Source organism: Pyxicephalus adspersus, chromosome W, assembly GCF_032062135.1.
Source record: "Pyxicephalus adspersus chromosome W, UCB_Pads_2.0, whole genome shotgun sequence".
Taxonomy (NCBI): domain Eukaryota; kingdom Metazoa; phylum Chordata; class Amphibia; order Anura; family Pyxicephalidae; genus Pyxicephalus; species Pyxicephalus adspersus.
In genome coordinates, this window is record NC_092870.1 from 4,859,005 (window position 1) to 4,877,949 (window position 18,945).

Here is an 18,945-nt window from a genome sequence, read left to right on the forward strand (position 1 = left end):
TACACACACACACACACACAGACCAAGATAAACACACAGACAGAAGTAGTAAAGCTTATGTACTTTTCGTCAAACTAAAAGTGACAGGTTGACACGCCCCTTTCCCCACCCACTCCGCCCATAACCCCTACTATCCCCCTCCTAAGTCCGTCCCTCCCATCTGCAGCCTATGGCCCTCCTATATTCCACGCACTCTCCACCCATTTATCGTCTATTACCCAGACATGTCCACATCCAACCTAACCTGGCAAATCTCCGCCCATTTGTCAAGACATGTCCTGTCATGTCCAGTCATGTCCAGTGGATTTTAAAACCATTTACGATTATGTTTAATACTGTAAATAAAATAAAAGACGCCTTACGTGCTTAAAACAAATTATCTTTATTTACTTCTCTCAATGTTGCATCTATTTATTATCACAGTAGGGTATACATGTTTGATTGTATTTAGTGTTGGTGCTCGAATTCGGGTTGTCCTTATATTCGACCCGAATATGGCTATTCGAATTCGGATAGACCCAACCTGAAAAACACGGGATTCGACTGCAAAAATTCAGGAAAACAAAGTTTTAAAAAAATAAAAATTATTCCTAAATGAATTTAATTAGTGTGTGTTTTTATTTTAACTAGTTTTTTTTTTATTTTTTTACAGGTTATCCGACAATGACATTATGAATCATAATGTCATTGTGGGATTCCCGGACCGTGGGAACTTTGCGGTCACAGCTAATTGGAAGCAGGTGCCTTCAATTACCTGTAACCGCAGGCAATACCAGGGCAATAGAGGTTCAATGGAGATATGTATCTCCATTCATCACCTCTACTGCTCTGTGATTGGCTGAGAAATAGGAAAAATATGATTGTTCAAGTATAATCGTGCATAATCGTTGATCGGTCGTAATCGTTCGTTTTCTAACAATAATTATTGGAAGTGTGTACCTAGCTTTATTTTTTTATTTTAATATCTTTTAATCTTAGAATTTTGCGATAAAAATTGCATGAATTCATCAGGAAATATTTCATTTTCAGGTGATATTCCATAACTATCAAAAAAAATAGACGAATCATTCGTACATAATATAATTAAAATCCAGTGCTTTCCCCTCTGATGCGATTTATCCGTGTTTACAATATAGGCCGCCGGTCTGTTGATGACTTTGTTTCCAGATAATAAATCACTTGGAAATACGCCTTTAAAGATGCACGGCATGAAAGTCTGATTTAATAACGCTGGTAATTTCATAGTTATTCATTTTATTGAAAATCGTACAATACTTCTTCTTATTTTTTCTGTTATTTATTTCAATAATATTCTCATGAATTGAATACACAATCATGTTAATAGTGTTTTGCGTAGGTTCCGCAAATCTAATTTCAGCCCTGAGATTCCCAGTTTTTTTTTTAGAGAGAAATGTCCACTAGGTTCTTGATCAGGCAATAAATCAAAAGCGAATAAAGGGTAACAGTTTAAAAATTCTGAACGATCCACCGATAAAGCGTTGTCAGCCTTTTGCTTGCCCGAAATATGTAAGAGGGCCATATATTTGCGAACAGCTGAAGCACCTTGAAAATTTGGTTGAAACGGTCTTGCAGGTATCTGCTGTCCATCCAAATATAAGGCGCCATAGTTTACATTGTAGTGTTCGAAGCACAATGGATTTCTCTGGTAATTACCCCAAAACGAGTCGTTGTCCACAAACGCTAGTATTACAGTTCTTGGAATGTTTCCGAGAAAGAGGTTTTCGTGGTTCGATATGTGTGTGCCAGCAGTAATACTTTACACTTTAAGAGATGCTCGATCGACCGAGTACTTTGCGTTAGCTGTTAACAGAGCTCGACTGTGGCCTATTCTTACAGCGGGCGATACTTGAACACTTTTGACATACAGCGAAGCGTGTTGTATTTGTACTTTAAATTCAGTATCAGCTTCGGTTGAATAAATATATCGGCGTAAATGGGGCCCATTAATTCAATGCTTTGGGAATGTACCGTATATTGAGACCTCTTGATGAAGCCGTCATTATGCCCGTCAAGAGCCCGGTCATCATGATGACCAGCGGTATCTTTATAGAATAATCGGGCTGTGAATTGAGCGGCTAAAGTTTTGTGAATTATAATTTATTAGGGATTCGATATACGCTCTATACGTATAAAGGTTTTCACTTTGTGAAATCAATGTGTCACCCAGCAATATGTCCAGCTGATTAAAAAGGCTAGCTATAGAGTAATTAATAAGACTAACACGGGACCCGTCAGGTATGGGGGTGTTATCAGGGTTAACAATTCGGCAAACAACGTATAACAGCGTGTTATTTAGGTCGTAATAATATTCCCCACTCCCGGAGATGAAGAACTACAACGGTGCATTGTCCGCTAGTGACGCAATTTGCTGTACCTCTACATAAAGCAATTTTTCAATACTTGTCTGCGTGGGTGGTATTTGAAAGATATCCAATTCTGATTTGGCGTACTCGGCAGATGCATCATGTACAAAAGCCATAGCTGGCAATTAGAAGATCCCGGCGAACGGATTCTTGCTTTCTGTCGCCGACCCCTCTTAGACGTTGCTATTTTATTCATAAAAGGGGGGAGGATGACGCCGTCAAGACCACGTTTTCCGCTGTTTTTTTCTACTTTGGACAACACCCCAGCCTTCCTGCTCATGCTTAGGTCTATTTATTTTATTCATAGTGGCTGACGATGCTGTGGCGACAACGTCTCTGGCGATGTTCCTAGCCGCAGTTTTTACATGCGGTTTTACATGGGCCACGCCTTTCATGAACAGAGGAACTACCCTACGGAACAGACCCCAAAATAGTCCAGCGATGCCAGCGCCGTGTATGAATTCATTGCTATGGAAACCGTCCAAACCATGGCCAGCTTGCGTTATGTAATAATGTAATAATGGGTATATGCAACCGGGTCGCCGTACACTCTCTGGGACAGCATTTTTAATACGTCGTCACCGCACAAGGTCTAAAGTGTAATCGAACAATCGTTTTTCCGTATTTGCATTTAACAGGTTTAGTTTGATCCGATAGTATCGAAATTGTAATGGTGTAAAAGTCTTGTTTGCAGAGAGATATATAGTCAGTCCTAGTATACTTTTGCGTAACGGCGTCACCATTTTTTCCATTAATCTCCACAGTTCTTAAAAGTTGTACATAACTATCGCCAACAAGCTGATGTTGAATTATATCAGTTGTGACACCAATGCAGGATTGGTGGTGGAAGGGAGGTATATTTTGCCCAAGATTCCTCTCCTATGTGAAGTAGCAGGTGGAAGACTCTCACCTGTGAGGTAATTAATAAGCAGCACTGAGGGTGGGGATATAACAGAGCCAGGAGCTCAGTCAGTCTCTCTCTGCCTGGGGACACAGAAAGGTGGTCTGTGTGAATGAACTCAAACCTGAGTAAAAGGTTGCCGAAAGCTTTGTTTTGAGCTGACAGGGAGAAGCCCTCCAGCTGATAGACAGGAACGTCGGATGTATAGTAAGTGCCGGACAGGTGAGGTTTTCTTTTGCTGTTTTGTTATTTTATCTGCAACCTTCAAATAAACCTGGCTACAAGTCAGCTTAACACTTATACCTCAGTGTGTGATCTGAACTGGATGAACCAGACAAGTGTCCTTTGACCCCAGCAAAGGTGATCCTGAGCTTAACCCCTCACACAGTATAAACAAACATCGTATAAAACCCCGCCTTAATATCTGGGTAAAAATGTTTCTGTATAGATAAATTCTATACAGAAACTCTTTACATTCTATACATTCTCTTTTGTTAAAACTGAATCATCATCCGTCAAAACCTCTGTTATATGGTCAGTTGTTTGGAGGCACTCCAAATTCGTTGTAACGCAAAACGATATGTGTCGGATCGTCTAAATTCTTTTTTGAGCATTCACGCGTATGCCCCACCAGGCCCAGTATACGGCCTAACTTTTCCCCGGGCATAAACCTGTACACAGCCGACTTAGTTACAAGAACAGTTCTTTCAACCTCATTGTATCTTAAGCCGTATACACACATGCAGTTCTTGTCGTTGGAAAGGATCTTTCACAATCCTTTCCAACGATAAGAATCGCACGATGAATGAACGAGTGTTGTACATACAGCACCGTTCTGCTCTATGGAGAGGGGAGGGGGAGAACGACGGAGCGGCACCCTGCTGCGCGCTCTCCCCCCTTCCCTTGCATTAGGATCACTCCTCGTTCATGGACCCGCCAGGACGGATCCACGGATGATGAACGACGTGGGCTGTACACACGCCAGATTCTCGCCCGATATCCGGCCGAAGCTGATTTTCAGGCGAGAAAAATTTGACGTGTGTACGTAGCTTTAGTCTCAATTGTTTAGGTGGAATTTTTAAGTCAAGTTTGTTATTAACGGCTTTGATAAGTTCGTTCATATTAGCGTAATATCCTGATTTAACAAAATATTCTTTGACCGGATCATCTCGTCGGCCGATGTAACACCATCCCCAGGCTCAAAGGTATACCATGTATGAGGGTATTGAATCTCTACTAAGGCGACCTCGTAAGGTCCGCGGAGATGGACAGCTTTTGCTAATTTAGTAGTATAATCAGTGATAGTATTCTCGGGGTAAAGTTTAGACGAAACGTTACATGGTAAAGTAATGTAAAACAAACCATTTTCCATATTTTACACATACGACAGTTGGTTTTCATGCACCCAAGAGTTAAACTTTTCAGGGTAGCCAATCCACTTACACACATCCACTTACAGTACAATCCACTTACAAAATACAGCGTTTTCCCTTTAACCTTCTTCTTTGTGATGATTTTCTCTATCCGGTAAATGCGCCGTTTATCAAGGGGGACTTTTTGGACTTCCGCGTAGAATGATCCTTGAATGAGCTCATCAGCAACGTCTTTCAACTTATAAAGAGGCCTGTGCCCTTTAGTGTTTATAGCGTAAACAGTAAATATCTCATCCGTATAGGTTTGTTCATAACCCTTTGTGAATGGACCCTCATCACAAACAATTCTAACGTGATCGCCTATTTTTAATAAAGGTTTAATTTTTTTTATTAGCCCCGTAATCACCGTAGATATTTTTCCAAATGATTAAAGAGTTCTCTTTTGTCACATCAACAGGGCAGCACCTTATTGTTTTATAGTATGAATGATTATAACTATACACCAGATCTTGCAACTTGTCAATGTACCTGAATGTGTTTTGCTCTCTCAGCTAACGCCACATTCTTGTTTTCAATGTTCTGGTAAAATGCTCCACTAGTGCCGCTTTGACAGTATTTGATGTAAAAATGTTGTATTTTATATTCGGCACAAAGTTTTCTCATAGGCTTGTTTATAAACTCTCTACCGCGATCCGCCTGAAGTTTCCTGGGTGTCCGGCCACTTATCATAAATACCTGCTGAAAAGCGTCAGCCACTGTTGCACCTGTTTTATTGGCTAGTCCTGACACCCACGCAAATTTTGAAAGTATATCCACGATAGTTAATATATATTTTACACCATCATTTTCTTTTAAAAAATCTATCGTTGACACAAGATCGGCCTGCCACTGACCGTTTATATCGGACACAACGACTTTGTTTCTTTTAAATGTTTTTTTTACCGGTTTGTGTAACGTATAGGTGTCTTCATTGTTCAACCATTTTTTCACGGAACCTTTACTTAAACCAAATTTCTGTACTTCCCTGAATAAGGCATCAACACCACCATAAAAAAACGACGGCTTTTGGTGTGTAGTACTGTTTTCTCAATATTTTGTTTTTTGCAGGCATTTTAGAGACCGATTTTAAGACCAACTACCCTGATGGATCCTCATGGGTAGTTTATATACTAAATGCAATTGCGACATTTAAAGATAGTAGATTTATTATATTGAAAATAATAAAAAGACTTTAATTTAATAAACTTTTTTTACAAATCTCAACCTTGAGGGGCTTTAGCTTTAGGTACAATATGACTCTGCGTAGCAGTGCGGATCAGGTTAATGATATTGGAACCCGGTATAGGCCGGCCTTTGTAAACGAATTCACCTCTTGCGTTCCAGGAGGCCGTGTCACCACACTGATGCAATTTATTCAGCTAAAGTTCAGCATTTTTCTTATATCTTACATTAACATTATTATGTTATTATTACGTATACATCAAGTATTTCCCTAACATCATCTCTGTTAGAGGATTCATTTGGCAGTTGTTGATCGGACGGCGTTTGTGTCATTAAAGTTAAGGCCGACATTTCTTTACCAGCCTGTTTGGTAAACATCAAATACCGCCGTAGTACGTCTGTGTACATTTTAATTTTTTCATCGTCCGATAGGTCATTCCTGTGAAGTATGTCTCTAATTTCGGCCTCAAAACGCTGTGTAGCGGTTTTGCGTATGTCGGGTGTTCCTAAAGCTGTTTTTTTTAGCTTGTCCAGTTCTTGCTTGGAAACCAAGAACATTTTCTTGGTAGATTCTATTATGAGCTACCGGTTCTATTAGCTATCAGGCTAGTGATTAAAGGTATTGCAAACCCCAGCAGCGATCCTATAAACCCGTCACGCTGATTCACAATGCGCCTCTTGCCTTTAATGGGATATCTTTTATCGCTTAACTTCTTTATAGCCTGCCTTCAACTTTTCAGTATATTTTTTTGGCGCTCTCTAAGAGGGATCTTTCCTTTAATATTGAGAGCAATTTCACCAATAGCGAATATCAAATCATTATTGGCGTTGCGTAAAATTGATTTTCTGACAGCCGGTTTTGTTCTGACCAGCGCTTTTAAAAGATCCCAATTATGCGGTATCCTGTTAGACATCTTAACAGAAGCCCCTTTGCCACCAAGAATGACAGGACCGTTGAGAAAACCATTTTTACGTAAATACACAAGTGAATACCTGTAAGGAGCGTGTGTAGCGTCTTCAAAAGCCTCTAAAAAGAAACGTGTTTTTCCAGGGTACATTTGTCGCGCCAATGTAATAACTTGTAATTTGTCACAAGGGCTCTTAAAAAGGACCATGTATTTAGTGTTTAAATTTATGGTCCTGCTTTTCTTACCCTGAAAAAACACGTTTTGAACAAGGTATGTGATGCTCAAATTTCTGTGGTAAACATATTTGGTAAATGCATTTTGCATTTTAAGATTATCACAAGCCGCCTCCATAAGATCATCAACAACTACTAAATTTACCTTGTCAGGTGGGAATGAGGTATCGTCTGTAAAAATTTTGAGGTAATCCCTCGATAAACCTGATATTTGTAAATAAACGAGAAAGAGAGCGTCATACAATTTTGCCAACATGCGTAAAACCAAACTACATTGTCCGGTTTGTGCAACATTAGTGTATCTGCGTGCATTAGTAAGCGCTTTACAAAAAAACTCTTTCCAGAATTTGAGGGGCCTGCTAAAATACAAGAGAAAGGGTGTTGAAATCGCACATCCATGGCGCTCTTGCTTAATAACTGAAAGACAAAGTGGTAAAGTCTGTCGTCAGCTGTCTCTTTGTGTAAACGCACTTTTGCGGTTTACGTATCGGTCTTGTCTCCATGCGGCAGCTCTTCCTATTTCTGTAAATACCCGGTTGTTCTATGCCTATAGTTTTCTGCGTCTTGGGGTCAGAATTGTTGTAGTAATCCAACACAAGGTCTTTTAAACTGTCAAAATGAATAAGTCCTGTGTTAGCTACATTAAGAGTTATACCCTCAACCTTCAATACGGTTTTCCTGGTGTTGAGTTTGTAACCGTATGCCTTTGGACCCACAGACACAAACTCTGTAATGTAAGTGTAAAAAGGTATTTCACTGGTCAGCTCACCCAGAAAATAGCCCAAAGGTGAGTTCCAGTCACCCTCTCTACTTGGGAATATGACGGAATCTGTGTCGTGATAGAGACAACGCTACTGCAACCTGTCTAGGAGAGTGTATAGCTCCAGTCTGGCACAGGCAGTTGTAAAACAGGCTATAAAAATGTTTGTGTTTTTGTTGACTGTGTAGCGCCCTTTTGCATATTTCCAATTGACTATGGCTGTCTCTTCATCAAGGAAATTAACCTCGGAGAGGTCATAGGATGGTACAAACGCTAATTTGAAAAGCTCATCAGGATCCGTGACTATACTGGTGTGCGGTAAGTTAGACCACTGCCCAATCTTACCCCACAAAGAGTTTAGGAAAAGTTTTGAAATTTGTCTTTTTGCAGGGTTCACAGCTATTTTGTCAGGGCTTAAACGTACACCTTCTTTTTTAAAAAATGAGTCTATTTAATCTCTTTTCAAACAGGTCATCTGTTGTATTCCTGAAATGCCAGATGTCGTACACATGACCGATCCTATAGCCTTTTTCCACCGCTAAAACAAGTTCTACTGTACACCATGTACCTGTCAGAGAGCGTTCATCGTCCGTGTGTTTGCGGGTGTCTTTCTGGGAATTCAAAGCGCATGTATAACAAAGCGGAAACATTAGTTTTTTATTTAGTTTTACAGGTAGGACACACTTTAACTTTGGCAATGCCAAAGTATTTTTTGATGTGTACGAAATGATCAAAAATTATTTCTGGGTGACCTACAGGAAATGTTTTAGTTTTATTAACAAAAGGGTACAAACTCGTGAAATCGTAATAATGCACTGTTTCACCAGGCTGAATTTTGTGATAAAGTTTAATAGCGTTAGTTTGGCCACCGTAAAGAGCGTTAAGGGGGTCCAGTGGTATTGGGAACTTCATTTTAAGGAGAAAGTCTTTGACCCTTTCACCCCTTATAGTCATTTGGCGCCACTCATGCTCCCACATGACACGGATTGTAAATCTTTATCTCTGCAGGTCGCTTTTATTGACTAAGAAAGCCTGGTACAGCTGTCCGTATGTAGATTTAGTAACCTCGTTGCTGTCACGCTCGTTATAACATAAAGTACAGCCGTGGTAAAAACACGCCTGAAATTCAAAGGCTGTGTGTGTGCGCCGGTAACCAAAGCATAGCCGTCCAAAAAGTACTTCCCTACCTTCTTTTCACTACCCTTTAAGGCGTGTTGTATATGAATGCCTTCTGCCTCCTCAATGTACATGAGCCACTGGATAGCAGGTGTGGAAAATCGTTTCTGGGTCTTGTGATAATTATCCGCCGGTACAATAGCTATGGTCTCTGCGGGAAGGAATTTAAATCTGTACATAGCCATGCATACGGAGGCCAGAGTGATAAGCTGGAAGGGGTCAACACATTTAGTGACTATTTTGTATTTTTTTTCACGTTTAAAGCATGGTCTTACTTTTTTTTTTATCATGGACATAATCGTGTCTCTGTAACAGTCACAAGCCCTTCTCAAGACTTCCACATCCTGCTTGCAGTAAGCGTTTAGCTCTTCATGAAAAATAAAGGTGTCATTTTTATGTTTTTCATACCACGCCATGAATTCTTTTTTCTCATAGGGCATCATGTAATCAACGCCATAATACCGTGCGTCGGGTATCGGTCCCATGTAATTTTGATTTTCTTCTGTATTGAAGAAATTGGGGAAATGACCCTTGGTGCCAGAAAAGCCCATAGCTTCAGGCAGCTTACTGAGTTTCATAGGTATGAAATTCAAAGAATCTATAAATCTCATTTTAAAATCATTAAGGGACACGCACATTAACCGCCCACCTTGGTTTACAATTTCAATTTTCAGTTTTTCCTTGACCAACTCCTGTACAACAAAATAAGCGTCATACGTTCCTGCATTATGCGCTATGAATGTGTAACCTGAAAACTTACCGCTGGTAAAAAAAAACTGGACAAAGTCATAGAAGATGTATTTATCGGACATTTGTTTGGGCTTAAGGCTGCATGTAACAGATATGTTCGTCAAATTTGTCAAGACGAGCCCCACACACGCTACAGGCCAGCCCGTTACACCTATGTGTGTCCCCGTTGTCTATATATCTGTAACAAGAACCACAAAACGTTTTTTTCTTACAAACTGCACCATCACTAGCTGCCAAATTTCTATGTATTCCAAAGGATTCATTTGAACGACAAAACACACGACAACACAGGCACCTTGGTTGTACATCCTGCTTTTCAAAACAGTCTGCCCGATGACAGGCTCTGCAAAACTGATGACAGTCATGGCCATATTTATGGCCATAAACAGAGCAACATCTTTCACATAAGAAATCGGCTCCAATAAATGCTTTCACGTTTTTAATACCGTAATAATGTTTTTCATGATGTAATATATAGACAGTCTTTTCTCTGGCCGGAGAGTCTGTGTGATAATAGCGCCACTGGCCTCTGTTGTGATACAAAACTTTATTGTAATGTTTAAATAATTTTCAAACAGTACAATGTTGCTAAAAGAAACCAAATGAGCTTCAGGTAATTGCAAATATTTGTGCAACTGCTGGGCCTTATCTAGCAACACTGCATCACTTACATCTGCACCTTCCAAAATAGCGTACACACTAGCGGCCAGGCATACATTAGTGTTGTAGTTGTTAAAATCATACAAATGTTTTTTTTTTTATAACCAACTATCCGACTATACATAACTGCCCCCAGACACCTTCTGGTACCCCCACGACGGTTCCTAATAACAATAACAACAAGTTTAACCACCTGAGCGTTACACTGAGGTCTAGATTTCTGTACCAAAAGTGATCCACTGTTTTTCATGATTTTTTTTTTTTTTAAATTGTAGACCATCCTAGCCTTTTTTTTTTGCCCGTACGAAGGTCGGGCTTAACGGCTAGGTGGTTAAGAGAATTACCTGCTATGCATTTAGCGTTGCTCTGTAAAGCATTAGCGATATTGTTCAAAAATGTTTCAGCGCTAAACCCCTCTCTAGACTGTTTTGATGAAAAAACAGAGTCAAACGTCTCACCACCATCTAGTCTCAACTGTATAAAATCACCCGGTTCTGTATCCCGTAAAACCTGATCTAACAATGATTGTACAGCAGCGTGTATTGCATCAACAGCACCAACAAATGAACGAATGGCATCCAGATTAACAAATCTAAAGTGATCATTGTACAGCGAACTATTAAAATTCACTAAGTCACGCTGTTGATGAAAAACATGCTCTAAATAAACTGTTCTATCGTCAAGGTCTTCAGAGTGCTCGTTTGTAACGTCTGTATGCCCGGGCGAATGGTCAGATTGATGCCTGTGATTTGCGCAAAAGCGGTCTGTTTGCACGGTCGGTAGACGGTGCGTTTGTGACCTGTGTGGTGTTTGCTCGTTGCGGGAGCATGACGGCGTAATCGTTTTGATACAATGGCGCCTCCTTTATTTCCTAACATTTTTAGACCGCTTAGCCGCAAAGTAAATTTTTATAGCCTGTTTAATTTTCTAGATCTTTCTCTCACCGGTATTTTTTTTTTTTTTTTAAGAGACTTGCTCCGCCAATCATTTTTAGTCAAATCTTACGTGCCATCTCTTTTTCAATAGCATCAATATGTCTAATTAGCTTTGTGTATTTTTCATGAGCATTATGTATTTGCTGGGCGTTAATTTTGTTAGGGCTGTTAAACGCTAAAAGCATAGAGTCTCTCACACAACATTTTACAAAATTTGCAACACGTAACATTTTGTCATTGCACCGCCCGAGAGAACTCAGTGCTCTGTACGTATTTTCTTCCCAGCATGATGAACAATTGCTAATAAGTGACTCATGTGAGCAATTGCAGATACGTGTCTGCTGTGTGCAGCCATGCAAATAATGGTCCTCTGGCGTATGAATGCGATTCGTCTATTCAAAGGATGTGTGTCAACAACAGGTGTGGATGTGCTGCTGCATGGTGTTTGGCAAAAACCTGAAATGTCGTTTATAATGCATGCTGTCTCACCATCCTGTGGAGATCTCAGTTTTTGATCAATAATTTCGGATATCGGTGATAACGGTTCTGATCTCCTGGAGCTTGATCGGGCCTGTATTTTTCATAATCGGTGCGACGCTCACTCGTCCACTAAAATTAGGACATGAGAACATTATCACAAGCGATAAACATTTATAGCTATCAACACCTTTATTGCAGAGAAAGCCAGAGCGTCCTACCGTTCATCTGTGTTTTCTTTGCACGGCCTCTAGGCGCATCTGAGGGATATATTTTTCTTTTCTTTACTGTGGGTTTTAAAAAGAGCATTAGAATTAAAGCAGACATTTAACATTAGACTACATCAACAACACAGATAGGACCCATTGTGTCTTACCTGCTTTAGACCGCTCAAGCTCTTAATCTAATTTGGTGGTCGTTGGTGTTGTCAGATAATGGCTGGCAGCGCATTCTCCTATAGCCGCTTGCGGTATTCAGAATTGCGCGTGTCCAACGCCACCGTGTCTGAAGACATGTTATTTTCTATAGTCGTTGCCCTACTCACAGTCCTTAGAACGTTATCAACGCTAGCTCCTAAAATTAGAACGTGGGAACATTATCACGAGCAATATATAATAAGAAACATCAATACTGTTATTATGTATACATCGGCAGCCCTTACCGGTCATTTGAGATGTCGAAGCGCAGACTCGTCTGAAAGGATCAGCAAAGTGTTATCTCCACAGGCCGTCTGAAAGAGTTGTGCATTTTTGGGGTATGACACGGGTGTTTCAGGAATAACATCACACAACAGCATTTGAGAATCCGATAACATTGCATTATCATCGTAACATTGCGTTATCATTGTAATAGGACATCTATAAAACATTTTTGAGCGGCGTAAACTACATTCATTGTTGCAAAATATGAATAACTAAAGTCTAAAATTATCTGTTTTAAAATAAAATATTTAAAGATATTAATGATTGAATAATAAACATAATAAGCGGTTGTTGATAAAAAATTGGTAAAAGCATATTATAATTTTTTTATTTCATAAAACGTTAAAATACATAAAGAGCGTGGAAAATGATCAAGCAGTTAGAAAAATATGAATCATAAACGTTACAAAAAAGAAGTGTTAGCTTGCTATCTTATGTGCATGAAACTAATTGTCTGTGCATGAAACTAAAAGACTGTGTACAAATAAATATGTATAAAATAATACCAATAAATCATAAAATTATAATAATTACTATCTGTTGATAGTTACAAAAATCTTTCAAACAAAATATTATGTATTTTTACCTTAAACACAGTTATCAGTAATGACAATCTGTTACACAGTCTGTTTTGCCGCTCTTGTACAAAATATTATATATTTTTCCTTAATAACCATAATCGTAAAAATTGTAAAGTGTAAATGCGGCAAAATATTATAGACTGTAGGAATACAAACAGTCTGTTTTACAACTTTCAACACACTACCAATTTTAAAATGATAGCTGTGTGAATCACATGCCAACAGGGGCTGCAACAATGTAACTAATTAAAAACAAACATTACAAATATATATAGCATGTTAGTTTTTCAGCACTTGTGGGGTTAATTATCTCTTGTAAGCATGTTAGTTTTCCAGCACCTGTGGGGTTAATTATCTCTTGTAAGCATGTTAGTTTTCCAGCACATTTGGGGTTAATTATCTCCTGTAAGCATGTTAGTTTTCCAGCACTTGTGGGGTTAATTATATCTTGTAAGCATGTTAGTTTTTAATTATCTCTTGTAAGCATGTTAGTTTTCCAGCACCTGTGGGGTTAATTATCTCTTGTAAGCATGTTAGTTTTCCAGCACCTGTGGGGTTAATAATCTCTTGTTATTATGTTACTAGAGGGAGGGGGTCGGTGAATGGGTGGAGAGTGGGTGAAATATAGGAGGGCTAGGGGGAGGGTGGTAGGCTGGAGATGGGAGGGATGTGGGAGGTATTATGGGCGGGAAAGGGCATGTCGACCTGTCACTTTTAGTTTGACGAAAAGTACATACTACTGACAGAGATACACACACACACACACACACACACACACCCCGACAGAGATATACACACACCCTGACAGAGACATACACACACACACACCGACACAGACAGAGATACAGACACACACAGCCACAAAGACAGTGATTTACAGACGCACAAACACAGATACACACACACACACACACGGGTACAGACAGAGATACACTCACACACAGACAGAGATCCACACACACAAAGATATACGCAGACACTGACACACAGAGATACGCACACATACACAGAGACAGATAAACAGACACACACATATACAGACAGGGATAGAGATACACACGCAGACAGAGATATACACAGGCACACACTTATAGACAGGGATACACACAAAGATACATACTGTGACACCAAGGCAGGATTGGAGGTGGAAGAGATATATTTGCCCAGGATTCCTCTTTTATGGGAAGTTATTTGCCCAAGATTCCTCTCCTGTGTGAAGTAGCAGGTGGAAGACTCTCACCTGTGAGATAATTAATGAAGAAGCACTGAGGGTGGGGATATAACATAGAGCCAGGAGCTCAGTCAGTAGTTCAGCTCTGTTTGGAGACACAGACAGGTGGACTGTGTGAGAGAGCTCTGTTTGGAGAGACACAGATAGGGGTTCCGTGTGAGGAGCTCTGCTGGAGACACAGACAGATGTTCTGTGTGAGGGACCTCTGTTTGGAGACGCACACAGTCGATCTGTGTGAGTGAGCTCAAAAGTGAGTAAAAGGTTGCTGAAAGCTTGGTTTTGAGCTGACAGGGACGTCTGATGTATAGTAAATGCCGGACAGGCAAGGTTTTCTTTTGCTGTTTTTGTTATTGTATCTGCAACCTTCAATAAACCTGGCTGATACCTCAGTGTGTAATCTGAGTTGGATGAACGAGACAACTGTCCTTTGACCCCAGCAAAGGCGATCCTGAGCATAACCCCTCACAATACACACACGCAGACAGAAATACACACAGAGGCAGGGATATACACAGACACACACACACACACAGACAGAGGTACAGACACAGAGATATACACACACACAGATAGACACAGGGATACATACACACACTTATAGACAGAGATACGCACACACAGACGGAGATACACACACACACACACAGAGAGAAAGAGATACACATACAAAGATTCACAAACATACACACAGACAGAAAAACACACACACACACACCGACAGAGAGATACACACACAGAGAAAAAGACAGAGATATACACACACACACACTATAATATTTATTTAAAAAATGTGTTCCAAAAAAAGAAGTGTGTTTTTGTTTTTCAAAATAACTTAACATTTGCACTTGACATGAATCAATAAGGCATTTTCATTATTGTCTTTTTTTTGGTTAGTGTATGAGGCTAGAAGTAGAAGATAGGGTTTCATAGTTCCATGATGCAGTAAGAACTTTTCCTTTGCTTATCGTGTATTATATAAGTGCAGCTATCTGTTAACTGCTCTGCCATTTTGTGTGTGTGTGTGTATGTGTATATATATATATATATATATATATATATATATGCAATTACTGCTGCACTGTCCCAGCAGTCCATGTTGAATAAGAAGTGTCAGCATAGCCTGTCAGTTGCTATAAGTTTAAAGCTGCCCAATAAAATTTATAGCTAGTGTAAATTCTGATGAATTAGCATTTGTCTTATTGTAGATAAAAAGATTGACTGTTTTAGCTAATGTTGTATCCTCTGAGAAAAGATCTTGCCATATATGCTTGCATTAGATGCATTTAAAAAGCACTTTCTGCATGACAATTATCATATGCCAGTACATACATGAACTGTTGTACATGCCAATATATTTGTAAGATACTGCATATATTCCTGCCCTTCCCAATCTGTCCTGTGTAACTTGATTATTTCATGGTATTACCTGAACACACTGCTTCTTAGTGGTTATTGGTTAGGGAGGTATTGGAACTATAGATCACCAGCCAACCAACATGACTCTAAATGTTTCTCCTACAGATTTTCTTTTAGTTAGTTCTACTTATAATTCAGATGTGACGTTTGTTGACCCCTTGTCTTGTGGGTTGGCACTGCACTAGAAAGCCATTGTATGTGTTGAGTGGGTCTAGCAGGAATATGCAGCACAGATGGGCTTACTCTGTTTAAAGAAAAAGACTGATTGTTCCTTCTTTGAAATGAAACTACTTCCCATTAAGAGCTTTCCAACAACTACAGTATTATATTAATAGTAGAAGATGGTGCAGCCTTTGCAACACCATGAAACATGTAAGAAGCAGCTCATTATTTTGGGAGAAGAATATGGCTTGCAAAGTGACCTCTTGTGTTTTTTCATCAGTATTTAGAGGAAGAAAAAAAATATTTCCAGATGAAAATTGGTACTTTACTGAATATATAGTGTATGCAGTATATTTTATTACATCTAGAACAGAATAGCTTTACTGTGAACACAATGCTATAACAGTGATTAGTGGTAGTGTATTTTTGTTTTGCTATTGCCATTACAATGATCTAAAGAAACCAAAAAGTAGAAAAATGGGAGTGTTGCCAAGAAAAATGGCAGTTGGGAAATACTTCCACTCTTCAAAGTTCTATACATTCCCTGTTGCCTTAACTATACATGTTGCATCTGACCTCCACACTTTTCATCAAATCTGCCAGTATTAATACAGACATGGGCCAGGTAAGTGTGTATACCTTTATTACTGATATCCTATCCTTTTTTTGACAAATGGTACTATTTTCCAAGATTACTACAAAAAGGTTTATTGTTGTCTTTCTTTACAGCTCTGGGTAAACCAGGAAGATGGAGTGGAGGAGGGCACCAGCGAAGTGCAAAATGGGCATTTGGAGCCAAGTTCCAACTGCTTATGTATTGGCAGGACCCTCCAGAACCAGGATCAGATGAGAGCCAATGTCATCAATGAAATCATGAGCACAGAAAGACATTACATCAAGCACTTGAAGGATATCTGTGAGGTAAAAGAAATAAAAAAATGTTGTCTCATTATGATAATCTGCTTGTTACGGATTAGCAGACCCTGGCAGGGACCAAGGGTACAAAAAAAGGAAAACCAGGAGTTTACTCAAAGACTTTAAGAAATCAGTTTTTTCCCTTTTGTACACCACCATAGGTGCTGAATTCATAGGTACTGGGGTGCTCTTCTGTAAACACAGTCTCGGTGCAAGCACTGCGTAGTAATGCAGCCTTCAGTTTCCTAGGCCAGTCACTTTAAAGAATGGAGCTATATTAGTTAAATGCCTTCTAACCTGCAAGGAGGTTCTGTATTCAAATTAACGTGCTGTGAGAAGGAAGGCAAGGTAGGGATCAATTAACAAGCGTGCATGGAAGAGCTTATGGCCAAGTAATGGCCAAGATAGTAAGCTGCATCCTCCTGCTGCAGGAGTAGACTGGAAGGTAGTGCTTTCTATATTGTACCTTAAGGCTGGGATTAGGGACTACACTACAAAAAAAAAAAATCAAATATATTATAAAATATTGTCATGATGTGTGGCTGTACAGATATTTGCAAATATATGAAATAGAAATTGAAGTAAGTTGTTTAGCCTTTGTTTTTTCTATTTCATCCCATTTTTTTCTGTTTAGACTGATCATTGAGTACAGGTTCACTTTACCTGTCTGCATTAAGTGGGTGTTATCCCACATGGCACTCTACATTTTTGCAAGGTTTTCCTTTTAACTTTTCCAGGGCTCATGTTTTTTTATATAAATTTTACCACCCCTGGCCTCTTTCTTTCTTTCTTCTTTTTTAAATATATACCTTTAGTCTATTTTTCTTAACCTTTGGGATAAAGTCACTCGTGACTTAAAATATAATGAGCATAGCCTTTCTTGGAATAAGTACCGGCAGACAAACTGTGAAGCCTTCCAGTTAGATTGCTTAAAACTGGTCCAGTTTCTGCTGATAAGGCAAATTCAGTCAAATTAAAGTAGGATCTTTGATGCTTGTTTGCTTTGCAAGTCCCCCAGAAACCGTGTGCTCAATTTGAAGGTACTTTTTTAATTTGGGAAAAAGGTTTAACACAGGAATAGCTGGGGGATGCATGGTGATTCTATAATATTTCAAATAAATACAGCTAAACTCACCAAAGATGATTTTACAAACAGTCATTATATAAAGGCTTGACAAATGGAACTGTGGGATCCTTTGCTGGGGTGGAGTACGTATCCTGCCACCCACAGCAACCAATGCTTTGCTGTAACTGCCTAGGCCATTTTCAAACATTGGTAAATACCAGAGTAGATTTATGAGTAGAAGAATGACCTAGCTACAGCTGCTCCTGTACACAAAAAAAACATTTCATATGCTCTAATGCTATAACACTTTTCATGAATTATGGAATGCTAGCATATGAGCATGAAAGCACAGAGTAAAGAATACATTCTGATTCTCTCTGGTTATCAACTAAAATGCTGTACCTAGAGAAAGCCACTACCTTGTGCAGTCCTCAGTTTTGGAAGCTTTGGTGGCAGTATTTCTTACTGGTACCTAAGTTTCAATACAGTGAACGTGCAGTGAAGTTCAGTATTGTTGGGTGAGATTTATAATCATTTGTTATAGGGCGCAGATGTGCTTACTTTTTAAACATGAATACATTTTATAAGAATAATGGATGATTATTGGTTGTTGCATGGACAGAAATGTTTTATTGTACTGTATAAGCAGTGAGCTTGCTTTAATGATGCAATAAAGGAGCCTTGATCCTTCATCTTTTGTGTGTAATACACCCCAATACCTACAGTATTTAAAGGATGGAGGATGGATGTGGCATAGGTAACCAGGATTAAATAAGGACTAGGATAGACTGGAGGAATTACATTCACCAGCCACTTTTAGATACACCTGTTAAACTGCTTATTAGAACCAATATCCAATCAACCAATCACATGACAAACGGAGCACCATAATAAGGCACAAAGGTGATTAAGTTACTGAATGTGGCATGGTTGTTGTTAGGTGGGCTGGTCTAAGTATTTAATTGCTGATCTTCTAGGATTTTTATACATAACTATCTCTAGGTTTTAGAGCGAATAGTCAGAAAAAAGGAAAATATCCAGAGAGTGGTAAGTCACTGGGTGAAAAAGTATTTTTGTCAGAGAAGGATGGCCCAA

At 39.2% G+C, this 18,945-nt stretch overlaps 1 protein-coding gene across 2 annotated transcripts in view; it reads left to right on the forward strand.

Annotated features, from left to right (window-relative positions):
• Positions 1-18,945, forward strand: part of LOC140342911 (rho guanine nucleotide exchange factor 9) — a 931,826-nt gene that overhangs the window by 133,369 nt on the left and 779,512 nt on the right. For both annotated transcript variants that reach the window (XM_072429272.1, XM_072429271.1), the window contains exon 3: positions 16,599-16,790. In XM_072429272.1, the coding sequence (XP_072285373.1) occupies positions 16,599-16,790 (192 nt within the window). The remainder of the gene's footprint in view (positions 1-16,598; positions 16,791-18,945) is intronic.